This window comes from Punica granatum, chromosome 4 (genome assembly GCF_007655135.1).
Source record: "Punica granatum isolate Tunisia-2019 chromosome 4, ASM765513v2, whole genome shotgun sequence".
NCBI classification, from domain to species: Eukaryota; Viridiplantae; Streptophyta; class Magnoliopsida; order Myrtales; family Lythraceae; genus Punica; species Punica granatum.
In genome coordinates this window covers 8999346-9025241 of record NC_045130.1, presented here as the reverse complement: position 1 = coordinate 9025241, position 25896 = coordinate 8999346, and the positions used below count along the sequence as shown (strand labels likewise).

General features: G+C 39.1%; 4 protein-coding genes across 4 annotated transcripts; all 4 read left to right on the top strand.

Annotated features, from left to right (window-relative positions):
• Positions 1 to 4638: 4638 nt before the first annotated feature.
• On the top strand, positions 4639 to 7031 carry LOC116202288 (elicitor-responsive protein 3). Its single transcript, XM_031533792.1, has 5 exons — positions 4639 to 5047; positions 5791 to 5856; positions 6150 to 6276; positions 6409 to 6523; positions 6623 to 7031. Exons 1-5 carry the CDS (start codon positions 4981 to 4983, stop codon positions 6686 to 6688), a joined length of 441 nt encoding a protein of 146 aa, XP_031389652.1. The 5' UTR covers positions 4639 to 4980; the 3' UTR covers positions 6689 to 7031.
• Positions 7032 to 12477: 5446 nt separating this feature from the next.
• Positions 12478 to 16990, top strand: LOC116205329 (probable DEAD-box ATP-dependent RNA helicase 48). Its single transcript, XM_031537901.1, has 10 exons — positions 12478 to 13677; positions 13954 to 14060; positions 14143 to 14198; positions 14290 to 14511; positions 14652 to 14858; positions 14939 to 15025; positions 15160 to 15255; positions 15338 to 15553; positions 15745 to 15927; positions 16337 to 16990. The coding sequence occupies exons 1-10, from the start codon at positions 12590 to 12592 to the stop codon at positions 16565 to 16567; spliced, it is 2493 nt and encodes an 830-aa protein (XP_031393761.1). The 5' UTR covers positions 12478 to 12589; the 3' UTR covers positions 16568 to 16990.
• Positions 16991 to 17707: 717 nt separating this feature from the next.
• Positions 17708 to 20447, top strand: LOC116203390. Its single transcript, XM_031535086.1, has 7 exons — positions 17708 to 17717; positions 17778 to 17863; positions 17988 to 18122; positions 18567 to 18701; positions 18801 to 18854; positions 19876 to 20010; positions 20343 to 20447. The coding sequence occupies exons 1-7, from the start codon at positions 17708 to 17710 to the stop codon at positions 20445 to 20447; spliced, it is 660 nt and encodes a 219-aa protein (XP_031390946.1).
• Positions 20448 to 23863: 3416 nt separating this feature from the next.
• On the top strand, positions 23864 to 25896 carry LOC116202560 (remorin-like). The gene is made up of 5 exons (XM_031534151.1): positions 23864 to 24390; positions 24786 to 24839; positions 24937 to 25024; positions 25214 to 25295; positions 25472 to 25896. The coding sequence occupies exons 1-5, from the start codon at positions 24174 to 24176 to the stop codon at positions 25670 to 25672; spliced, it is 642 nt and encodes a 213-aa protein (XP_031390011.1). The 5' UTR covers positions 23864 to 24173; the 3' UTR covers positions 25673 to 25896.

Here is a 25896-nt window from a genome sequence, read left to right as displayed (position 1 = left end):
AGGCACTAATTACAAAGTTGTGTTCTGCCCCTGAAGACCACTTCGACCTAGTTAATCCATAAAACTGAGGAATAAACATGGCCGTGTAGTCAAGGTCACGGGGTACTTATCCGAGAAAAACAACGGTCAGTGGTATCTTTGGCCAAGTCCATAAGATGTAAGGAAAGGGTCAGAATTATCCGGGGAAAAAAAAAAGAAAATCAAAGGGTCAGAATATATTTTCACCCAGAAAAGGTTGAGAATATACTCCATAAATTCTACAATGAAACCTTAACTTGTATTTCATGATGAAATATTAATTTTAGCCATTAGATCCTATAAACTTTTAATCACATCAGTCCATTGTTTACATATATTACCCATAGTATTTCTAATCTTTCAAATTTTCATTTTACAATTTTCGCCTACAACTATATCATTATTCTCAAATCTTTCCGCCACATGTACTAATCACATTCCACCACGTCACCCATTATTGCCGCATCACCAAATCGAAAAAAAGACAACAAGATGTCAACTTGTTATCAATGGAAAACAATTTATCGTTGCCAACCAGTTGACAAAAAGACGAAGATGAAGACGAAGACGAAGACGAAGATGAAGACAACAAACCTGCTACTCTTCCGTCCTCCACCTCATCCTCCTCAGAGAGACGAAGACACATATACCAAGTTAAAGAGAAAGAGGGAAGGAGCACTTAGTTGCCCTGATTTGTGAGCTGCTGAGCAACGTCGGAGAAGAGGAGCATTAGGTGGAATAGCCACTAAAGCGAGCTCAAGGCTGTAAAGAGATGGGGAGGAGCTACCAGGGTGAGCTTAGGGTTGTAAAAAGGAGCTACCAGGGCGAGCTCAGGGTTATAGGGAGGAGCCACTAGGGCGAGCTTTAGGGAGAGAAGCCACCAGCCGCTAGGAACCCCCATTACACCATATCATTGCACGCTGTCGATTTCTCCTCCCCTCCTGCGAACTAGCAGTCCCAAGCTCCCTCGATGACCATCCCGCTAGAGTCGCAGCTAGCCATGACGGGCGAGGCGTCTGAGAAGGATGAGACACAACTCTCCTCTTCTCGGTATTGATGGTATGTAGGAAGGTTGTAGCTCCGATAAACGGGGGTTGTCGGCGAAGCTTCCCTTTTTCGATCAAAAGTAGAGCAAATAAAAAGAGAGAGAAGAAGTATTAAGAGAGGATAGAAAGGAAGGGGAAAGTGAGAGAGATAAAGGGAAAAAAAGATTTGATTTGGTTTTTGGAAATTTGGTTAGGCGATGGGTGGGAACTTTTTGCCTAGGGTTTTATTTTTTTTAAAAAAAAATCAAGACTTTGGGTGATGCTTTTATGGGTCACCAAAAGTATCATTTGGACCGAAGCTTCCAAAAGCGTGGCCCAAGACACTCGGTGAAAGAACGCATTTTCATTACAATAGTTGCCTTCTAACAAGCTGCTAACAAGCTGTCAGATTGGTGATTTTTGAAAATTTTGATCAATTCACACGCTATTAGCTAGCTGGCAACAAGCTTATAGACTTGTGATTTGGTGAAATGAATCCCTTTCGCCCAATGGCAACTCCTTCCTCACCCATTGCCAGAGTACCATATGTGTTTGCTATATGATTTCATCCGACCAATATCTACTAGTAAAAGTACAACCAACAAATTCGAGTTTAATTTATAACATATATCAACAAAGTTATAAAGGGAAAGTATAGTCAAGTATGGGCACTCCAACTGAAAACAAAAAAAACACTTAAGTTAGCACATTGCACATATGTCATCATCCTCATCTTCTAAACGAACTTTTAATCCGTTTATATACAGACCTTGCAAGAAATTAATGTCCACCCAATCACATCTAAACATGGTCACTTAAAAATCACCGTAATAGTCCAAATCGAACATACTTGGACAACGTCGCATAATATGATTTGCCAGCAGCGAAAACCATAACACCACTTTTTTGAGCTTTATGAGACCTCTCCCGACTCATGGTATGGGAGCGGAAATCATTTATAATCAACGCACCAAAAGTAGATGTCGCATTATTAGGGTCTCGTACAAGAGTAATTACTTCACAACTTACTTGGAAACCTTTTTAGAACACGACGCTCATGTTAGAGGGATATGTATTATAGAATCTATCAGTCGGGTCATTTTGGTATATGAAGTATGTTGAGATTAATGTCTAATTAGTGAATGTTTGTTCTGCTTCTTTTTAAAGAAATATTGGTGAAAGAATGCATTTTCATTGCCAGCTACTTTCTGACAACAAGTTGATAGCTTATTGTCAATAACTGTCGACCCCTAAAAGGTGTCGGCATATGATTGCCTTGGACGATGCCTTCAAAAAGGTCTGCTCAAGAGTACATTGGGTGAAGCCCATAAGTGTCGCTCAAGGAACCACTTAGTCGACGCTAAAAAATGCGTCGGCAAAGATGGACCTTTGTCGACGCTTCAAAAAGAGTCGACCAAGGGTACCTTAATCGATGCTTCTAAGCGTTGCCCTAGGCACCCCTTAGCGGATGCTAAAAAAAGGAGTCGGCCAAAGGGGACCTTTGTCGACGGTTCTTAAAAGCGTCAGTGTAGAGCGACCTAGGCTGACACTTTGAAGCATTGCCTTTAGGTACTCTTATAAAAAAATATTGCAATGTTAAAATTTTTCCTAAGTTTCTCGGCGATGCTTTGCCAAGCGTGGCCTAAAGTTCATTCTGCAGAACTTTTGGCGACGTTTTGCTAAGCTTTGGCAAAAAAAAGTTCGCCAAAAGACCTTTTTCTCGTAGAATATAAAACTTCTCTTCGCATCCCTCTTTTTTTCCTCAATGCGTTCATGACATCCCTCCCTCCCATTCTAAACAAATTTAAAATAAGTTAATGAAAATTCACCAAAAAAATGAATATTCACCGAAAAATAGGTTAATGAAAAACCTTACAAGTCATTTGTAATAACACAAATAAATAGATTATCGAAAAAAATAACACAAATAATTAAAGGAAATAAAATACTGTTCATTTAATATATTCACACTACGCTCGAGTAGAATATTATTGGGATTCAGCAAATGGGTTTTGACCCTGTTTGTACCTTAATTGGTAATAAAAGGGTTTTACCAACGGTCATGGAAAGAGTTTAGAGATTTTTTGTTTAAATCCTATGAGGTTTGGGAGGATTTGGGAAAGGTTTGGTATTTGGCATCAAAACCCGTTCCAAACTCATTAAAATATCCACATTCATATGTTAATTTTACAAAATACCATTCAATAAGGATTCACGCATTAGTGATCACCCTCATCGTTGCTTCTTATGTTCTCTCCACCTTTCTCTCTATTCCCTCTACCTCCTTTGTCTTCTCTGCACTCACACGTCACTTTCATCATTTTCATTCTATTCCGGCCTCTTCCCGCCAATTAAGCACCGATCTTCTCAAGCTATCACACTATCACATAGTTACCCTTATGCTCTTGTTCTTCTATAATTGATATGAGTGCATTAATGTAAAGATGGATTTCCACCTAATTTAGGAGGAATGGTTTGAGATTTTTCCTATAAATTCTTGATGGGTTTGGAGGCGGATCCTTTTCAAAGAGTTTGGATTTGGGAATGATTCAGCCGTCCCAAACTCTGTCTATGAATATCCCTACGAGCGAGTGCACGTCATAATATTACTAATGAGATTGAGTTCTAATTATCAAATTACTTGATGATTTAAAAGACTTTCACTTTGCTAGTCAAGAATGAGACTCTTACCACGCTCAGTCTTCGACGAGACCTCTGATGATCGATGATCATAAGTGGTCTTTTGCTTCCATAGATTTGCTAATCATCCGGCGCCCATTATGGTCGTCTTATGGAAGAAAGCCGGAAATTTCCGTGAATGAGAAGTCGTCCTGGAAAAGTCTCCCCAATATCTCCCCAAATTGTCCTTAACAAAATAAAATTATAAATAAAAACTACAAGATAAAGAGCTAATCAATAATTCTATTTACATTTTCTAACCACCACCTCTACTTTTTCTCTCCACCTTCCTTCTCTCTCTCCATGGTTCTCCATACAAAAAGTACCCTGCTTAATCAACGATTTCAAGGGGTTCTGCAGTTATTTTCCCTGAATGAACGGGGTCTCCGTCGAGTTCTATAAATAGATAAAATTATTGATTGTGAGAATTTTATCTCTCAATAGGTAACCCGACTCGAATTGAATTAGTCAATCCATTAAACTTCCGAATAAAATAACATATATATATTAAACTTCCGAATAACATGATATATATATATATATATAATGTATTCAGCTTAGCTTCTTATTGATTCTTTTTTTCCCAACTTCCATTGAACTTATATCTCATTTTCCTCCATTAATGATCAATCAATATTATAATATTTTTTCAAATAGATTCGTAAACAAAACTATTTTGTATTAAAATAACTATAATTTCAAATTAAAAGTATATTTATTTTGCGCGTAACGCAGGTCACGTGCTAGTAATCCATATGGGCGTTTCATCTGCTTGTTATCCCTATCCTATTAATTTATGGGGCAACACCAATTGGCAATTGTATGGACTGACATGATAGCAGAAGAGGCAAAAGCCAAGACATGGGCCTGCCCCGTTGGGCCCACACCGCCCACGTGGTTCCTCCGTCCCGAGCTCCGCAAGAAAATCACAAAGGCCTCGTGCGAGCGAAGACGGCGGCCCGGAATCCTTGTCCGCGACTCCGCGTGATCCTGTCCGAAACCGGACCGGTTGCCCCGCGCTGGTCGTAACGGATTCCTCCATACATAAATAGCGTACAGCATTTCGCTTTTTGACATTCCGTCTCCCTCAGATCCTCCTCCTCCTCGTACAGCCGGGACAATCTTTCAGGGAGGATCCCCTCGCCCCCAAAAGATCATCCTTTTCTTCTGGGGTCGGTACCTTTCCCTTTTGATTCTCTGACTCTGCTGCACAAATCCACCCCAACCCCCCCCCCCCCCCAACAAAAAGAAACACATCATGGTTCAGGGAAAGCTCGAAGTTCTTCTCATCAGCGCTAAGGGTCTCGAGAACACAGATTTCCTCTGTAAGTTCGCCTCTCATTCCTATGACGCGTTGTCTATTTCTTTGCCGGTTCAGATGTCCTCAGGGACCAGGGTAATGGGGTTGACCTTCATTGAAATGATAGGTCCTGGAGTGTCCGTAGATATCGACTAGATTTTGCCATGAACAACTGTGGTGCTTTGTAGCTCAGAAATAATTCAGGGTAGTTTAGCCCGAATTGTTGTTCTCAGATCTAAAGCGAATGAATCTCAACTGTGGACCCAGTTCGTAATTGAATGGTTATTCGCTGATATCCTTTTGAGTCTCCGTTGAGGGGTGATCTGAGCAATGCAATAGATCACGTTTAACTTAGGCTCTGTTTTTTCGCCGTAGTCGTTTTTCAACAATGCGTGTTATGCTTTTGTTGACGGATCCCATCTTGGTCAGCTACCAAGGTCGGTCTCGGTTTTAATTTCTGGAAAATTGGTTTGTGCGTCCAAATTTGATCAAACGTTACTCATGCTGCCACCCTTAATATGGAAAATTCTTGTAATGAACTTGGAGTGGCTGATCTTGGCTGGTTTCGACCTTGCTAGCAGCGGTGGCCTTGCGTGAGCCACACAGAGGTCCATCCAAACATGAAAGGAAACACTTATGGAGGAGAATGGTTGCAATGTGACAGTTTTCCCTTGAGGAAACTACTATATGAAACAAATGGGGACTCATTTGTCAGGATTGATCATTAATGTGGTGCTCAATGCGGGTTTTATAACTTGATTGATACAGGTAACATGGACCCTTACGTCATTCTTACTTGCCGTACTCAGGAGAAGAAGAGCAGCATTGCATCAGGTGAGCTACACATTTAGCCTTTTTCATTAATGATCTTTATTCCCTTTTCATTTTGATCACGGGTGAGGAGGCATGAATTTTCATATCTAGCAATGCATTTTTCCATTAATGAAGCCTAACTTTAAGATTACACCTGTTGTTCATTGAGATCTAAAGAAAATCAAAGATGTAGTTTTCTTTCTGCAAATGAGCTCTAATTTGTAATCCTAACGATAAGTTGCTGAGAACTGAGGTCATTCACCATAATTGTTAAAAAATGTTCTTACAAAGTTTGCTGAAAATGTTTCATTCAGGGAAAGGGGCTGAACCCGAGTGGAACGAGACTTTCGTATTCACAGTATCTGGTAGTGTATCAGAACTGAACATGAAAATTATGGACAGCGACAGTGGCACATCCGATGATCTTGTTGGGGAAGCAACGTAAGTATTCTGTTCTTTTTCAAAGCCCTGTAGTTATATTAACATTTCAAGGTTTTATTAGCGAATTGAGACAGAATAAAAAGAGAGTTAAAACAACTTACTTCTTAGTGATTTAACATTTGCTCCTTCCAGCATACCTTTGGAGCCACTATTTGAGGAAGGAAGCCTCCCGGCTACATCCTACAATGTGGTCAAGAACGACGAGTTTTGCGGGGAGATCAGAGTCAGCCTCACCTTCACCCCGGAGGTAAGAGCTGTATAACTTGAGCTTTATATACTTTTATCTTTTATCTCAGGTGAAAATGAAGGTTATTCACGAACATATGCCCATGAAAATTTGAAATAGGAACGATATGACCGAGGTCTCCCGGAGGAGAGCTTTGGGGGATGGAAGCAGTCCTCATTCGAATAAGTCAGGGTCTACATCTGGAACATGATGAATAAGTATTTACTCCCTGGTGTTATCGGTTAATGTTGATTGATTTCAAATATCGAAGAGCAGGAAACTCGCAGAGGCTTGAGAATTTGATTTTTGTTTTTGGTGTGTATTTCGGGGGGGCCTTACTTGTGGTATTTTGTGATAATGCTACATCATAATCGAGTGTTCCATGTTTGTGGTCTCTGGTTTGTCATATGTTTTGGAGTTTGAGAATTTGATGATGTCTGCTTCCTGTCTTGCTACGAGTCACCTGTTACTTGTTTTTGTGGTTCCGATGGAAATATAGTTCTGGTCTGCGGCTCGTGGCTTTAATTTCTGACATGAAACTGAATAGTTTCTTGTACATCTCCGTATAGCTTTTGAAATGGAGAAACGAGAAAATTAACAATTCTCGCCATAGGTGATCCCCAAGATATGTTCACCTAGTAAAAAATAGATTGAATATTTCTAAGTAAATTGTCTTCTTCAATTCTCTATTATATACATCACTTAGAGAAACATTTTATTTTGTCTTTTGGTTTTTACTTCTCCACTGTATAAGGGCAGATCAACAAAATCAGATTCTTCTTTTTAAATTATTGATTTTGCATCAATTGTTTTCTAAAAAGGAAAAGTCATTGTTAATCTTGAAAAAGGCAAATGAAAATCATCGCAAATAAAATAAGAATAGTAGATTATATTAATATAATTACAGAAAGATATGTCGAGCATATTTCGTTATAGTCTTTGATCTGAAGAGATTCCCTGTATTTGATTATGTATCAGTTTTTCCTAATCTTATATGTTTATTACCAAGCATTAATTTATCTATTTATTAATCTATAATGTCTATTGTTAATTAACTCTTTTATTAATATTATTTTCTCATAATGATACCCAACAATAATTTTTTTAAAAAATTTTTGGCCAGACACAATAAATACTTTGTTGAATAATTGTTTCTTGATGTAATTTTACTTTGAAGAAATAGCATTTATATTGCAATTAGGAAATTTATTTTTCTTGCTTTCTAGACTCTCATGAAGAATTTTCCGTTTGAATATTGTAAAAAATTATTAGTAATTTTGAGAAGTAAATTAAGACAAGGAAAAGAAAAATGAAAATGAAATAAAAATAAATTTTAAAAAAAGTAAACGACCATTTATTTTTCTGGAAATTTTTTTAGTAGGATTTATTTTCTTTCTTTTGTTGAATGTCAGTTGATTGATCAATTGTCAGCTCTTGGACTGCAGACGTGGTACATTGCATCCTGACAGACTATGGCCTCTTCTATCTCTATCTCCTTCTCAAACTTTTCTCCGTAATATATAAAATGAAGATGCCAGTTAGCATTTATGCCATAATATTTTCATTATGCTAATTATATATTTAAAAAATTTCATTATGGGCCAGGGTTTCTATCTATTTTTTAATTAAATTATGATCTAATCCTTCCAAACTGCCTTTTGACCTCCTGCTTAGACAAATAGCACAAGGACAAATTAATGAGTTCATATAAGACATGATTAACATCAAGTAATAATCGACTTCTTAGTTCTTACATCATATTAGTATAATTTCATCTCAGTCATCGCTCTTCAAAGAAATGAAAATTTTTGTTGAGCAAGTACAACTGAAATTTACTAGGATTTCGATGGAATCAATAGTCTGATCGGCAAAAAAAAAAAAACTAATGAAATCTTTGATATACTCATCATTTATCCAAAAATAAGTTTTCTAAGTCTGAACTCTCAAAAGAGCCAAAATTATTGTTGAAGGGGCTCTTGCCTTTCGCATGTAGCAATGAAACAGTGGTTTTTGCTATTCATTTACGTGCTTTGACTTCTCTTCTTAAGCCTCTGCGGTCCCTTCCATTATTTATTACAGAATAATGCATTCCGTCGGTGCCTAAACCTTAAATAAATCAACCTATTTATATTTGCGATATATATATATATATATAATGTGTGTGTATATATATATATAATCTCTTAATTTATTGGACACAGTATTGTGAGCTTCCTATTCTCTCCCGTTCTCGTACGCCCCCCTATTCAAAAACTTTGGCAGGAGATGCACTTATTGGGAGAAGGTAATCTTTAATGCTTAATTTCGGAATTATGAGAGTAATGTTTTTTGCAGTTTTTTTTATTAAAAGATAGTGTAGCACAGTAGCGTACGTTTTCGCCTGACAACCAATAAGTTGTAGGTTCGACATCCAGTGGGATTATCAATGCATTTTTATAAGTTATTAGTATTTTTCTTGTATTAGACCCATGAATCTCATTTGTAACAAAAAAAAATTTCCTCACAAGTATTGTTTATCTCTTACACTATGTTTGGATGTTCTTTATTAAGGGGTCCAGGAGGTTATGCAAGGCTAAAGACGGGAATTTTATGGGGTTACAAATGAATTTTAAAACCCTTATTTGAATAGAGCTCATTAAGAAGTTTGGAGGGATGTGATTGGATTTTTTTTGATATTTTGAAATCGAATTGTCAAATTATTGTTATTTAATAAAAAGATGCACAAAAATCTCATAAACCTTCTGATTTAAAGCGTTTGAAATTATAATAATTGAAGAGGTTTAAAGGTGTTTGGAACCTTTCCAAAAAAGGTTATTGGAGGGGTCTAGACTCTACAATGCCTCCAAATTCCTCCCTCTTCAAAAACCACCGAAAACTCCTGTGTATCCCTCAATCCAAACAAAGCGTTGATGGTAATTAATTGACACGACAAAAAATAATAAAAAATGGATCCTTCGACCAAACTAATTGTCCGGCCCCTCGTCAAAATCTGTTCATTAAGATTTATTGGCCCGGAACGTTTCTGACGTAATCTCTACTTACATGTTTTCCAATAGTATCTACTGTACAAATACTGAAGAAAAGAGTACAGAGAAAATAATAATATTTCTGAAGCCAAAACTTCTGCATGGAATAATTGGAATAATGGAGCTTTGCTGATGGAGATGGTGATGACAGAATTCGGGATGGAGGGATGATTAGTTATGGAGAGGGTTCGGTCCCACAGGAACCACCTGTTGAGAAGCTCCGTAAACGGGGCCAAAGTCAGTCTTCCTGATCTCTTTCCGGGCACCAAAGCCAGGGTATTGGGAAAAGGACTTGCTGGCTGATGATGAACCATGAGAGAACACCCTGGAGGAGGATTCATGATCGGCTTGTTTGCTCGACTCTGTTCCGTGGATGACCCGACAACTAGAGAGCTGGATCATCAAGGCTAGCATGGTGAGCGCGAGCAGAACTGGTAACATGAGATTGTGTTTGTGTCTTCTCATATTTACACGAGCAGATGGCCAAGTGAGCGAAGAGAAGGAAGAAAGAGTTGAACTTTGAAGATTCGAATCAAAGTCACGCAAGAGAGTTCTTTATATACTTCCGGGTTGGGATGAAGAAGACAAAAGCTCATAATTTTTCTTTTTGAGAAAAAAAAATTATATATAGTTTTTGTGATTAGTACCAAACTATGTCCGAATAATATTATTTTCAGCCAATAAACTGTGAATCCACGTGGTCTCACCTAAAAAATCCATGATTGGTTACGCAAAAATGATCTGAAAAATTTATGTGTCTTGAAAAAGGTTTAATCACATCCAAAAGATCGAAAAACCGACCAGATCAGTTAAGTGAAAACAGATTAATTAATGCGTCTAATATATCAGCAGTTTATGTTGATCTGAAGATCTAATAATCTCAACTGTAGCAAATTGGCCATACAGAGTCGGGGCCTAATACAAAATCTCAAATGATCGGTTAGTAGCCATTCACCATTTCACCTGCCAGGTCCACCGAAAAAATCGAAAGTACGAGAATGAATTTCTTTTGGAGATTTGGATATAGGCCCAGCAAGTTCATCGACAGGATGGTCTGAGCAGACGGGAACGAATCCCGGGCACAAAACATTAAAGCAAGCTTGATTGGATGTCTGGATAGAGTCATACAAACAAGGACCGTGTTATCTCAAAGTTTATAGTTAAACCAATGGTGGACCGTAGCCAGCTAGGTTGTTACACTCTGCAAATTAATGACTTGCCTTGTGGTAGACGAAGAATCGAGCTCTATTGTCGCCGTAGAGAGTTGGATTCACCTGCCCAGAACCGAAAAAAGAAGATGTTAACAATGAAATGGATTCCATCATGGAACTGAATGTGAGTTCCTGGTAGACATGAGATGAATTGCTTGCTACTTTATCACGAATGACCAAATGTGTTACATAACTGCATCTATAGTACAATTTTCATAAGCGTGCATATCGTAATTTGACTAGTTGATGGACTTACTATCCACCCGACTTGTATGTAGTCAGGTCCATTCAGAACCTTCATTTGACCCGTGCTGTACTTGGAGAACTTGGCTTTTGGCCCTTCTATAGTGATATTCATTCCGCCTCCGTCGTACTTCTTGTTACCACTGAACTTCGTTCGAACAACAGCAACCTTCAAAACGTGGAGAAATCACTGCCTTTAAGTCTTCGGCTAAATGAAACTTTCCTGCATATAGTACATTCTATTTAACAAATAAGAAGAGCTTATATTATATATATATATATATATACACACACACTTACATGCACCCCGGGCCGATCCACGGTGTTTGGATCATAGTTGGAGGAAAAATAGGTTTGGCCATGGCTTCTGGCTCTGATTAGGTCGGCTTTGGTTGTTCTTCTAATGGGAACGGTTCAGTTAGGACAGTTTATGCCTTTTCAAGCCACATCCTTTCTTTCCAAAATTGATATATTGATGATAACTTACTTTTTCCTCTCTGTCCCTTGGGATAGGAAGAAGGCCTCATCTACGTTCATGCACGAAGAAAAGCATTAATCAAGGATGTTAGTTGCATTATATGAAGTTAACAGAAAAGATACAATCGGCACAAGAAGCAATGTTGTTGCTGTCGTTGCAATAGGAAATCGGAAACAGATGAACCTCGTAACGGAAAGCATGGTTCTGCAGCAGAGGATAGTCGAATGCAGGCTGCTCGTAGAAGTCCACGCAATCATACAGATCTCCATGCTCCGTCTGCATTCTATATATTAGATAGCATGTGCATGTCAGATATTGTTATCGTCGAGAATTCTAGGGAAGAATTTTGAGCTTCATTATGGTCAAATTAGAGACAAGCCAATGTGTACATAATAAAAGGATGAGCATGAACTATAGTATGAACGAAGCTTCTACTAGAACATACACTGGGAAACAATTGCCGACTCTAGACTGATGTGAGAGCCGTACTCATCAGCAGTACGTTTCGACTAATTCTTAAGAACAGAAGCATTATTTACCCAAATAGACTTCACCGCGGGTATATTGAGATGCCTCAATTCCTTCTGAAGACTATTGGCTTGTTTGGTTTCAAAGTGTGATTTTAAAATCACACTTTAACTTAATTCTATCCATAACAAAACAAAATAACTCATACAAAATCAAAAGGTGAATCCCATTTATACCACTATTTTTTCCACAACAAAACAAAATAATCCATACAAAGTCAAAGGGTGAGCTATATACATAACCATTTATACTACTCTTTTTCAAAATCAAAATCTAATTTTAAAATTATATTTTAAAACCAAACGCAACATATATTTCTTGATCACTCGTAATAATAGCAAAAAAAAAAAATCGATGGTGTTTTTCTCCTACATTAAGGTTTCATACCAAATTCTCAAATTAAGCATCAGCTTGGCCCAAATTAATGTTCTTTCCAGAGGTTTTCGGCCCAAATTATTAAAAAGACATGAAAATGAGGAAATTCCTTTTGAGTCCCCACCTTCCCTGCCAAAAGTTCTAATGCTGCTTCTTCTTCCCGCTTCCCTTAAACCCTAACTAAACCCTCTCGCCCACTTCACTCTGTCCACTCATTCAGCAGCAAATGTTCTCCTTTCTCCTCCGTGAACGTTCCAGAAGGCTCTACGACCTCCTAGAATGCTCCGGAACCGTCATCTTTGCCCGTTCCATGGGCGGCGGCCCGCGGACCTTTCCTGGTGGCCTCAACAAGTGGCAGTGGAAGCGCATGCACGAGAAGAGGGCCAAAGAGAAGGAGAAGAGGCTCCTCGCGCAGGAGAAGCAGCTCTATGAGGCGCGCATCCGGTCCGAGATCCGCGCGAGGCTCGCCGGAGGACCTGATCAAGTGGTCGACGACCCATCCTCCACCCACGGCCCGATGACCCCGAAGGACCACATCAAAGCCTTAGCCGATCGATTCATGAAGGAAGGGGCGGAGGATTTGTGGAACGAAGAAGATGGCCCGCTCAGACCTCCTCCTCCACCATCCACCTCGAGGTCCAATCGTCGGCCAGGATCGATTCAGTCGCCTATCGATCTGAGGAGATTGGTTTCTGATGCTGAGAGTAAATTCTCAAGCCATTCGAGTGGTATGAATTCTGTAGGAGGTAGTAGTAATTGCAATCACGTGAAGAGCAGGAATTACTCAGTGCAGACTAGGGTGAGATTTCGCAGAAATGAGAGCTCAGAGAGCGAATTGGATTCTAGTTTGAGTAATGATTCGCATGTTCGCAAGGGAAATTTCAAGTCTTTCAGTAATTCGAGGAACGTGAATGATAAGATGAATGGGAACTTTTTGAGGCCGAGAAAGAAGATGTACTTTAGGAATGATGACAGTTCTTCCAGTGATGATGATTCGGATTTCGACGCCGAGGATGATGTGGCTGGGCCGAGTGCAGGTGATTCGAGGTGGCCGAGGCTGAGTTTGGGCGGGGCAGAATCGGAGGAGGATGAGAAGGGAACAAGGGGAGGGATTGGTATGAGGAAATTAGGGAGCAGTGCTTCACTGGGGAAGTATGATATGAAGATCAAGAAAAGAGTGCCACTGCAGCACCTCGAGAAAGAGACTGATTTTCTGCAGGAGGTGGAGATGCTTAGGCACGAGCTGAATAGGAAGAAAATGGCTGAAAATCAAGGGGGAAACATCGAGGAGGATTCCCTTCTTACTCAGAAAAGGTGGAAAAGTATCCTTTCTTCTGTTGGTACAGTAATTCTTATTGCCTATGCTTTGGGGCGAATTTGTGTTCCGACTAGTATGGAAAATTAGCATATTGCTGAATCTTGAAAGATAAAAAAACCTATAAAGAACGAAGACGTTCTTCTCCGAAGCAGTTGTTATATATTGTGATTACATAAGCCCCAAGATTTCAAAATGTCTTCTTGTCCATGAGAATTACTGTCAGTGGCTAGAGCATGAAATTCTACCTAATTTGTGTGGTTCTGCTTCTTCAGATTTGACGAGTGCAATATCTCTCCGCTGACAAATAAGGCACTCGCTTTAGCTGGTTATAGACAAATGACCAGAGTGCAGGAGGCTGCACTCCCGGTTTGCCTTGAAGGTCTGTTTGCTGCTCTTACCTGACATTGTAACAGTTATGAATGTCAGTTGGATATTTCTCACTATTTAATGTTCTGTGGCAGGCAAGGATGCTTTGTTCAAAGCTAAAACCGGGACAGGCAAAAGTATAGCCTTTTTGGTAGGTTTTTTGTTCCGCAACCCTTTTGTTCTACCAAAAGTATTTGTTTTGCTGTTGAAATATAAAAGAGCTTTTGTTTAGACACCCACAGCTTCCTGCTATTGAAACAGTTTTAAAGGCAAGTGCCAACAGCAATCAACGGGTGCCCCCAATAGATGTGCTCATTCTTTGCCCTACAAGAGAGCTTGCTAGCCAATTAGCTGCAGAAGCCAAAGCTTTGCTGAAGTATCATGAAGGTATAGGCGTGCAAACTTTAGTTGGGGGTACACGCTTCAAAGTCGATCAAAAGCGCTTAGAATCTGATCCATGCCAGGTCTGACCTCATCATTCTCTGACTTGACAACTTTCTTGTTATGGAAATCACTTTGGTGTATATAAATGCATCGAGTAAAGTTATGAAGATCTGCTCACTGAACTCTGGAGCATAATGTTCTTCTTTTGGACTTTATGCAGATAATTGTTGCAACTCCTGGTCGGTTGTTGGATCATATTGAGAGTAAATCGGGTTTGTCTGTTCGTTTAATGGGTCTCAAGATTCTTATACTTGATGAAGCTGATCATTTATTGGACCTTGGGTTCCGTAAAGACATCGAGAAGATTGTTGATTCTCTGCCTCGTAAGAGGCAATCCTTGCTATTTTCTGCAACCATCCCAAAGGAGGTGAAACTTAGTGTTTGTTTCACAATGATAATCTCAAAGATCCATGAATCCTTTCTTACTATGTTCCATTCAAGTTGCAGGTACGAAGAATATCTCAGCTTGTTTTAAAAAGAGAACATGACTTCATTGATACAGTGGGTATAGGTTCTATAGAGACTCCTCTTAAGGTATCTTATTCATCTTAATCCAGCAAAGGTGTCTTTCATTGCATGTCTATAAACTGGTACATGAAAGACCACAATTTCAACTCTTTTATAATACGTAAAGCAGATGAGTGAATACCCAAGCTCTCTTCATGCAGGTCAAGCAGTCATGCCTAGTAGTTCCTCATGAACAGCATTTTCAAGTAATATTCCGCCTTCTTAAGGAGCACGTTCTACAAACACCTGATTACAAGGTAAATTGCTGGAAGTTTTTCTTATCTACTTGAATTAGGGGATACTTTTAATAAGTCGCTAAACATTTGGAATTATCTCCAGGTTATGGTCTTCTGCACAACTGGGATGGTGACATCCCTCTTATATATGCTTTTCCGAGAAATGAAAATGAATGTCAGGGAGATTCATTCGAGAAAGCCTCAAATCTTCCGGACCCGTATATCTGATGAATTTAGGGAATCAAAGAGACTGATTCTCGTCACTTCTGATGTTTCTTCACGTGGAATGAATTACCCTGATGTTACATTGGTCATTCAGGTATTGTAAAAACTCATAGTAATCAACTCTGTTGAGTTTGAAATTTAATCAGTTCACCTTATCCTTCATCACTATATCTATTCTGGCTGTTAAATATTGGAGTTGAAATTCGCATCTCCTTGTATTGCTAGAGTTGGTTGTCTTCGCTTCTGATCATTTCTCTGAATCAACCTGAATCCAATTCTTACCAGGTAGGCATTCCTTATGATCGCGAGCAATACATACATCGTCTTGGAAGAACTGGTCGGGAAGGGAAAGAGGGCGAAGGCATTCTGTTGCTTGCTCCATGGGAAGAGTATTTCCTTAATGAAATAAAAGACTTACCAATGGAGAAACTTCCATTACCTTCTTTGGATCCAGAGTCCAAACTCAAGGTACTCATTTGATCTCATACTTCTAATTGGCATGCAAACTTATTTGGTCTTCTGTATCTTTTCAGAAATTTTTGACAAATTTATATAGCTGGCCTTTGGTTCATGAAATCTGAGATCCCCAGGAGCCTGGAAACTCTCATCTCTGATGATATATGTAGTTTGAAAAGAAATTTCATTACGCGTGTTTAGTAACTTCTGGGATGGAATCTGATTCCCCAATTCAGAGGCAATTTGACCAAGGGTGTACTACTCTGAGAGTAATGTGAATAGTCCAGACAAAGTAAAGATGGACCTTCGTTTAATAGGAATCAGGCAAACAAATATCTCTTTAAACCTGTACATTCTGTACATCATATAGAATAGACTATGCCATTATATATAGAAACTTCTCTAATTTGCTCTCTTGCAGGTGGAAGATTCATTGTCGAAAGTAGACACTAGTGTCAAGGAAGCGGCATATCATGCTTGGCTTGGGTATTATAATTCGATCAGCGAAATTGGCCGAGACAAGACGACGCTAGTGGAGCTAGCCAAACGATTCAGCGACTCTATTGGATTACAGAATCCCCCTGCGCTCTTCAGGAAGACTGCCCTGAAAATGGGTCTCAAGGATATCCCTGGAATCAGAATCCGCAAGTAGACCTTAAAATTGGGTTTGGGTTTGCTTTGAATTCGTTTCCATCGGTAGATATTCAGTTTGCAACAGCTTGACGATGTTATCCGATTGAGTGATCAGACAAGTCAGCATCAGAGTACCGAGAGTCCTCTTCAGCCTGATGGGTCATCGCACTGTTGCCAAGTGATGAAGATATCCGCTCGGCTTTGGAAGAACTAATAAGAACCATTTTTCAGGAGGCTGCCACATGTAAAAAACGTAACTATTTTCCAACTTTTAGAGAAATTGGGAGGACTTATCTTTTGACCTTCTAAAGACTGGTTATTTGGTGGATGTAAAAGCTCATTCCGATATATGGAACTGAAACCAGTTAATCATGTGAAATAAGTTGTCACCGAGTAGTTAAGCCTGCGAACCTCATTTCGATGGGTAGATTGAAATTTTCTGCGAACGTCCTTTTCAGTTCTTATTTTCATGTTTTGTGCTTGCTCATCGGGCTGCATCTCAAATGCTGCGAGAAAAGTTACTCGTACACTGTTACGGTGTTCTGGAAAGGATTTATTATGGATTAAGTGCTTCTGCAGAAGCATAAAACTTAAAAGAGCGCACGCCGCACGCCGGAAAGGAACAAGAAGCTGGATAACTACCGGGGCAAGAACGAAGATAAAATGGAAATTTTCTGGTGGGAAATAACCACGGCATCTGATGAGTAATTTCTCTATTCTTCTTGATCGTGCCAGAGGGAATGACGATCAGATGACATGTTAAGGTTTCATTATACAATTGCCAATATCCACTAGGTTGGGACAAAGTGAAGCCCCGTCTCCTATTATTTATTACCTTTGTTTGAAGATCAGCTGTCATTAATGTTTCTCTTGATGATGTCCATATTTTCTGCCAAGTTTCTGCTCAGGAAACGAACTCCGAGAAAGTCCGATTGAATGAACCCGACTCCGAATTAATAGCTGTTAGAACTCTTCTAGTGCGACTGTTTATCATTGTGTTCAGGTAATTTTGTCACCCATTAATCTCTTGACACGTACTATTGGTGGCTCATAGAATGTGATCATCAGTTGAGCCTTGTACTTTCACTGTTTCACAGCAAGTCATTAAGCTTCATTAGGTGTGTTCTTTTTTACCTAGGTAGGTCGAGAACCCGATCTCATGGAGCTTGGTGCTGGACATTTCATCTTGCTACTGTTGATTTCTCTGATCATACTCCACAGATGAGCAGAAGGAAAGGTTTTAACAGAAGAGGAAGATCGAGAACTGGAGCAGCAACTTAAACGTCTAAACGAGCCGGCTGTTAAGACCATCCAGGTGAAAGACATGCTCGTTGAGTCCTTTGACTCCATTTTGTGTCTGATGCGGATCGGTTTTTTGGTCTAGAATTCAATCAGACAATCAAATATTAGTTTGTAGCATTGTTTCCGTTGGAGTGCAGACAGAACATGGGGACATATATGACTGCGTGGACTTCTACAAGCAACCCGCCTTTGACCATCCCCTTCTGAAGAACCACAGCTTTCATCTCGGGATCGGGCTGCAATTTGCTCTCACTACTATGTTGCAGAAATTGGCAAGGATCAATTAATTTACCATTTTTTATCTGATCAAGCTTAATTGATTCTCGTGCAGATGAAGCCCCGCTCATACCCAAAAAGGGCTAGAAATGAGGAGAATCAGATGACGGGAAATTGATTAGCTTGGGCCTAACTAGCTTGGACTGTCCATTTGGAACAGTTCCTATCAGAAGAGTCGCGAAAGTGGATCTCATACAGGCGAAGTTTTCGGATTCTTGGCTATTTGCATCGAAATATTTACCCTTCACTGCCGAGAGGCATGCCTTGGTGTAAGTTGTTGATCGCCCATCATTATCTGTAGGAATGAGACGGTAAAACAAGAATCCTAACATTTGATCGGAACTGGAGAGGAGTAAGGACTGCTCTGCTTTAGCAGTAAGCAGCAGGAGAACTTTGGTTCGACTAATTAAGGAAAACTCATCGTGCTTACGTACAGGTAGCGGTTGTTCGAACCAAGTTCGTTGCTGGAAAGAAGTATAGTCAGTGTAGAAATGCCACATGCCAATACCTCCCAATACAGTTCGGCCCGCATGGAGACTCGGAATGGCCTAGATTCTATTCAGGTCTGGTGGATGGTAAGTTCCTGCATTTTCCTCTGCAGATCACTACAAACATTTCTCCGAAACAATTGACATTTTTCTTTCTAATCATTAAATTTTATTAGACTTTGTCAGGCGAATCCAACTCTCTATGGGGATAACAGAACTCGAGGTTTAATCGGTCTCAAGGCAAGTATATTGCCGTGCTCTTACATACGTAGAGACATCGATCGAGCTGAACAAATTTTCTAAAGTTTCACATTTGCTTGTTGAGAAAAACAGACCATCGCATCTTCTTGCTACAACACCCTATGCCCGCGATCGTTCTTGTCACTGAACAGTACCCGATTGACAACAGGCCCTGTTTGGTTTTGGGGTGTTATTTTAGAATCACAATTCTAACTTAACTCTACCAATTACAAAATAAAATAACTCATACAAATTCAAAGAGTGGACCCCATTTATACTATTTTTTTCCACAACAAAACAACATAACTCATACAAAGTCAAAGGGTGGACCTCATTTATACCACTCTTTTTCAAAATCAAAATCTGATTTTAAAATCCTTCTATGAAACCAAACGCAACCTTAATTTTTTTCCCGATCTCCGAAGTTGGGGGAATTGCCTATGTATTTGATGTCCTCATTTACGGGATAAAGCACTCCATGCTGAAGAAGACTCACTTCTGTAAGGGCATGTTTGGTTGACCAGCAATGCTGATCCCTTCTGGATCTATTTTGCGAGGAATAACATTTTCCACGTTTGTTTGCGTTCGGCATGGGAATAGCAATTCCGAATGGGGCCTCTTATCCTCCATAGAGAGAGAATAGTAATGCCCCGCTCCCCCCTTCTCCATAGCAATTCCCATTGGAAATAGATAGCACAATAACTATCTTGCCCTTCTTAGCCGCTCCGCCACCGCCACCACTGCCGCTCTGCCCCTCCATCTCCACCGTCGCTACTGCCTCCCTAGCTCCATCTCCAACGACGGCTTCTATCATTACCAGCCAGTGTCAAGGTCACAAAACCAAACTCGACCTAGGAGAATGAGATCGGGATGGGATGCTTCGGCCATGAACCCAAAGCTCCCGATCTCCTTCAGATTTTGGCATTTTTTTTTATCTTCAGTGTGCTCATAATTAATCAATAATGGAGAGGCAAGACAACAGCTTCTTATTGATTAATTATGGTCTCAAGGTCATGGACAGATCTCGACCCAAGCTCGACAACCCAGCTCGGGGTTCACGAGCCCCCGCCTCGACGAACCCAAGGCTTGCGAAACCCAGGCTGGGTTCGCGAGCCCAACGCGAACCCAGCGTGGTGCTCGCGAGACCTGGGTGAAGGTGGCTTAGGAGCTCATGCTCGGGAGGTCGGAGCCATGTTCAAGTTGAAGAAGATGAACAGTACAATTTTCTTTTTTAAAAAAACATCTAATATATAATTTAAATATTGTAAAAATGGGTATTTATATCTTTTTATCGTGTATTCCTAGTTTTAGTCATTTTTCTATTCCGTCTAACAAAAAAAATGAATATTATCATAATTTCAATTATATTTCCTCTCAATTCTAATTCTTATCCATTTTATTCTACATTAATTCCATTTCAGCAAATCAATCGTACCATAAGTATAAAAATTAAACTTTATTGACTAATGGAAACTTTTCCTTGCTTAGGACAAGTTCAGCGAGAACTGGTGGCTCGAGCTCGGCCTAACTCACACGCAAGCCGAGTTCTGGCCGCAACAGACATTCACGGGGCTGAAGGACTTGGCTAACTAAATCGACTGGGGAGGGGAAGTCTTCAGCCTGTCGGACGTGCCATGTCCACCTAAGGTCCGCAGGGAGTACCTGATCGATGAGAGGGGCCATGACGCCTTCCTCAAGGACATCACAACAATCAATGAGGCCCAAGAGATCATCGAGTTACAGGTATTGTTTGAGGGTTTTATAACCCCGCAAGTGCACAGGTAATAACAGATAATATAAAGTAAGTATAGTATCGTTCCCATGATGGCTTGATCTAGAATTTTGTTAGCCTTCGAACTTATCACAGCCTAATTGAAGTCAAGTAAATTAAAATCGATTTTCAAAATATAAAACAAATTAAAGATAACCAAAAATTCAATTGGGAAGACAACCTAAAATTACAATTTTCTCCACACTTCGCCTCGATCTACTCTCTCTTTCCCTAATTCGATTAAGACCGAATCTACTAACCTCAATTTCTCAAGTATTTCCTAAGTATCTTCCGAATTGTTTAGGAAAAAATGTATAACTCAATCAATTCTCTATCTTCCTACTGGGGAATTGCAATTAAGCTAAACTCATTAAATTCCAACTTGAATTGGTTACCTAAGGTGTGTAAATATATTCTTATGTTACCCCTAATCAACTCGATTCCTCGAGATTGAACTTAGGCTACTCTATCCAAGTTCTAAAACCGAGATTCATTTTCTAAGTTCATTTAGATTAACAAATTATAACAACTGTTGATCAGACAATTGCAAGCCTTAGGTGAGAGAGAATAAATAGAATAAGATCAAAAATTCATTAGATCAAGAGAAAATAAACAAACTAACTACGTTTGGGTTCAATCGTAATTCTAGCATATGATATGAGTCCCATGGAATTAAAGAGCACATGAAAGAATTCAAAATAGACATCAAATTCAAGAAGAAATCAACAAAGGTTTGAAAGAAATAGATGTTGTCGTCAATTTTCAAGCCTTCGACTTCTTCCTCAAGTTTATCTTTACCTCCTAATGTCATCCACACACAACTCGTGTCCTAGCCTTGCCTTTTATAAAGGACAAAGACATCAAATTACCAAAAACTCACCTAAATCTGATTTCCTAATTCTTGAAATTCAGTTTCCTACCTTAAGCATCAAGGAATATATTTCCTAAAACCCAACAATATTAACCCAAATAAATCAAAATATCTTATTCTTTATTTTCTTCTAATATGCCCTGGACCCATGCAAAATATCAAGAAAGAGAAATTTTGGTCGGGTGAACAGATCAGGCACGGCCTAGGCCTCCAAATTCGTGGCCCGGACCCTATCGGATCAGTAAAACAGCTCACGCAATAAACTTCAACTTATCGTATCTTCCTTGTCCAAGCTCCAAATCACAAACCGTCTGAGCCACTGCGCTCCTAACTCGATAAGCTTTCTATCTATATGCAATTTGCATGAAAAGCTTGAGTTTAGACTAGCCAAAAATACCGAAAACTTAATTGCTACAAAAGATCAATTAATGAACTAACTCCGAAAATCACCTAAAAACAAATCAAAAACCAATAAAAACCCCTAAACCCTTTAAGAATGTAATGAAAAATGAACTAAAAACCTACTAAAACTAACCAAATTTTGATAAATTAACTCCAGTAATATTCATTAAAAGTGCCGAATAACTCTATTTTCATAGAGTTATCAGGTACTGAAGAGTTCGGGGTGAAGCAGTTCTCCTACGGGGCCCAGGATGCAGGATACCAAAGGGTTATGGACATGTGTTTTACGGGGGACCCAGAGGGGCCACCTGCTATTAATATTTCTCATTCCTGAGGTTTCACCCTAATGGAATATATTTATGTATCCAGCCCCATTTTGACCTTTGGTTCATGGGCTTCCGCCATAGAATATCTTATATAATTTTATATATATTCTCTCTCGTGTCATGATATATTAATTATAGTTTTTGTCCAATATGGAGGCTAATACTACTTGGTTTTGCACATAAAATTAATTAAAAGCTTACGAGTAAAGCTTAAGGTAATATCATGCTTAGCGAAATAATTAATTATCACTCTATAGCTCATCTAGATTGTAAATCACCAGCAAGGTGGGGCCCATGTAAAATCAAATAGATTAAGGTTTCGTATTTCATGTTATGTAATCAGAAGTTTCTCACATCATTTTTAGATAAGCAGAGAGCCACAACCTTTTCAATATTTATTCAAAATTATATTGTATACTAGTTTGCGATACCATGTATTGTGTAAATTTCTTTATAATGGTTATGTAGCTCTTAACCTCGACATTTCAAAAATATATATCTGAAGAAATTTATAGCATGATAAAATTTTCATTGACATTTGTATGCTCATTTACTTTTTCTTGTTGAAATTCTTAGCATCACTAACGTCACTATGCAAGATTTTCATTGAACTTCTCTGCACTTAGAATTTTAATATAATTTTTTCATCAACTGAGAGATAAAAATGGATTAAAAAGAAACTCCTCATGGGCTTAGTGAGTAATTATTACTTCACTTTTCTTCTGTTCTTGCTTTGCTGATAATTGCTCTACTTTCTTTGGGGGTTATCATCATTCTATAGTGTTTTTTCTTATCTGCACCACTTGATTTATTTGGAGGGGTAATTGAGCCCGACAAATCCAAATTCGAGCAGGATTGGTCTATTAAGGAATGAAATCTTTCTAATAATGATTTTTCTCAGTTTATAAGACTCAAACTCGGAAAAGATCCTGAACCACATACTTGCTATACTTAAGTGACCCTTAAAACATACTCAACATCCAAACAATATAGACATAAATATATACACAAAAAAAAGAAATAAGAACTTGGCTCTGATGTAGTAATTCTAAAAAAATTCCATTTCAGCAATTGACCTTATTTATTAGTTAATCGTCCGCAAAAATGCTACAAATGGATCAAGTTCATTAGCCCATTTTAGAGACTTACCATCCACAATATGATGCTCCCACACCACCCATACACTATCTAATTCAGCATCTTCTTGAAATAGAAAACCTTTACTAATCAATATAATTACCCCTCAGAATCTTCTTAAAATAATCAACAAATTGATCTCTTTCTCTTTTTTCTTCTCATCCATTTAAGAACTTGTAATGGTCAGAGTGACAAATGTTAAACTGCGGGCTGAAGACATCCTCTTTCCTCCTTTCTTGTTCCCCCCCCCCCCCCCGGTTCGATTACAAAAAACAGATACATCAGCTTAGTAAAGCGAAAGAAGAATAAAGAGGCACGCATCACTAATAAAAGTCGAATCTAGAATCTCAGGTAAGGGTATATAATATTGTAGTATGCCTCGTTTCTCGATGGTTCTTTCTCAAGAAAATCCAATTAAAATAAAATAAAATAAAATAAAAAGAGAAAAACTGGGAATAGAAAGAGCCCATCAGTTTCCACAATTTTCTTGTAACGTCGAACATTATTAGAGAGGCGAAAAATAAAAAGAAAAAGAGGAGTGTGAGGAAACGTATTGAACCTGTAAAGATTCTTTTTTTTTTTTGTATTATTTGGGTGAGGACCCCAAAGGATCTATTTCTACCTAACTCTGGCTGCCCACCAACAACATTTTAGGAGTTTCCGGCAAGATTCTGATCAAATATAATCATAGTTTAAGACAAGAAGTGGGATATGAAGGAGACAAAGCTTTTTGATTTGATTTTCTTTCTTTGGTGATACAAGCTGTGGGATTTGATTCCTTGTGATAGGTGGCTAAGTTGAAGGAGTTTGTGATGGAACAAGAGGTGGCAAAGAAGGCTGAATCTGAATCTTCTCAGACCCCACAAGAAGAAAAGTCTAAGGATGTCAACAATGGTAGTAGTAATAATAATGTTAATGGAAGTGATGACGATGATGCTGCTGCTGCTGCCAAGGAAGAAGATGTTGCAGCGGATGAGAAAGGTGCCATCCCTGTTGCTGAAGACAAGAAGAAGGCACCATCTGCTCCAAGTAATCTCTCATCCTCTCATTAACTATAGATCGACAAAATTTGCAGGTCGATCGGTGCCTTCGTAGCAAGTAAATTCAGTAGGAAGAACAAATTTGATATTCATGGTCTAGTTTTTGATAAGATCTTAAATTGTGCTCCGGGTTCCCATTTGGCCTGATGCAAAACGAGGTCATCAGAGAGTTTACTTGAATTCCCAGTGAAGATCAAAGCACAACGGGGTAGAAGACGTTAAATACGCATGTGATATCCTCTTGTACTTCCTGGAAGGAGTTATTTTTCATGAAATCTTCGATCATCAAATTTTTCATTCTGGACCAATACTTTCGTTTAAACGAATAAGAGACGTCTCAGCTGAAACTTCATACCCTGTTGTATGTTTTGTTTGCAATGACAGAGGTTGCATTTGCGGATCCTATAGAGAATTCTTCTGGACCTATGTTCGATAGAGGTAACAACTCGGGAAAGAATAATTCATGTACCTATCATTATTGTGCTTAGGTTCGATACATGAATCAATATCTTCTGATTCAATGTCAGTTTCTCAGATGCTGTTCTTGCTAGAGTTGTAACGGAGAAGAGATTGGCTCTGATCAAGGCATGGGAAGAAAGCGAGAAAAGCAAAGCAGAGAACAAGTAAAACAATCCCTCTCACGGCCTTATATAACCTGTGATCAGATCAATGCAAGGGTTTGCAAAACTTGCGGCATGAATTTTAGAGCTTTTGGTGTTTTTTTCGGCTTCTTTCTCTCTGCATTTCTTGGCTCTGTCTTTCGATGTCATGCTGGGTTTGCCCTTCCTTAATCGTCCTAAAATGTGATGAAGGGCGTACAAGAAACTCTCGGCAGTCGAAGCTTGGGAGAACAGCAAGAAAGCCACTGTCGAGGCAAAACTAAAGAAAATCGAGGTAGTTTTACAGTCGCTTTTCTTTAGCTCAATGATTCATGGTTACCTCTTTGGCAATGTTGTCGGTCGTAACATGACTAATGGTCATTATCATAAAGAACCGAGTCTGGAGATATTTCTCACTGCAACAGACTGCAACATATAATTTTATCACCGTTCAATGTGATCATCTTGTAGGAGAATCTGGAGAAGAAGAAGGCGGAGTATGCAGAGAGGATGAAGAACAAGATAGCAGACCTTCATAAGGCTGCGCAAGAGAAGCGTGCGACAGTCGAAGCCAAAAAGGGAGAGGACTTCATCAAGATAGAAGAGGAGGCCGCGAAATTCCGAGCAAAAGGTCATGTCCCAAAGAAGTTTTTCGGATGCTTTAGCAGTTGACATAGGAAAACAGAGTCTTCTCCCCCAAATTATCATCAAAACCTATTGCTATCTGGTGGTTGTGTACAAATTATGTGGGGCTTCTTGGCAGTGTGTCTAATTATATGGATACAGCACCGTCTATTGTTTCTTCGACGACTTCGGTCTTAGGGATCAAAGTGTTGTACAGAGGCCAATGGAAAGAATAAGTCGATACGATATTTATTTCCTTTTCATTTCCTTCA

Bases quoted from the DNA above. Each gene is read 5' to 3' on its own strand.
- LOC116203390 (XM_031535086.1), top strand. The intron at 18,123-18,566 runs GCAAGGATCAAT...ACGTACAGGTAG, and splicing joins CTACTATGTTGCAGAAATTG to CGGTTGTTCGAACCAAGTTC. The intron at 18,855-19,875 runs GCAAGTATATTG...GGTCATGGACAG, and splicing joins GAGGTTTAATCGGTCTCAAG to ATCTCGACCCAAGCTCGACA.
- LOC116205329 (XM_031537901.1), top strand. From the start codon at position 12,590: ATGTTCTCCTTTCTCCTCCGTGAACGTTCCAGAAGGCTCTACGACCTC. The intron at 14,199-14,289 runs GTAGGTTTTTTG...AGACACCCACAG, and splicing joins GCAAAAGTATAGCCTTTTTG to CTTCCTGCTATTGAAACAGT. The intron at 15,256-15,337 runs GTAAATTGCTGG...AATTATCTCCAG, and splicing joins TACAAACACCTGATTACAAG to GTTATGGTCTTCTGCACAAC.
- LOC116202560 (XM_031534151.1), top strand. From the start codon at position 24,174: ATGGAACAAGAGGTGGCAAAGAAGGCTGAATCTGAATCTTCTCAGACC. The intron at 24,391-24,785 runs GTAATCTCTCAT...TTGCAATGACAG, and splicing joins GAAGGCACCATCTGCTCCAA to AGGTTGCATTTGCGGATCCT. The intron at 24,840-24,936 runs GTAACAACTCGG...TCAGTTTCTCAG, and splicing joins TGGACCTATGTTCGATAGAG to ATGCTGTTCTTGCTAGAGTT.
- LOC116202288 (XM_031533792.1), top strand. From the start codon at position 4,981: ATGGTTCAGGGAAAGCTCGAAGTTCTTCTCATCAGCGCTAAGGGTCTC. The intron at 5,048-5,790 runs GTAAGTTCGCCT...TGATTGATACAG, and splicing joins CGAGAACACAGATTTCCTCT to GTAACATGGACCCTTACGTC. The intron at 6,524-6,622 runs GTAAGAGCTGTA...AATTTGAAATAG, and splicing joins GCCTCACCTTCACCCCGGAG to GAACGATATGACCGAGGTCT.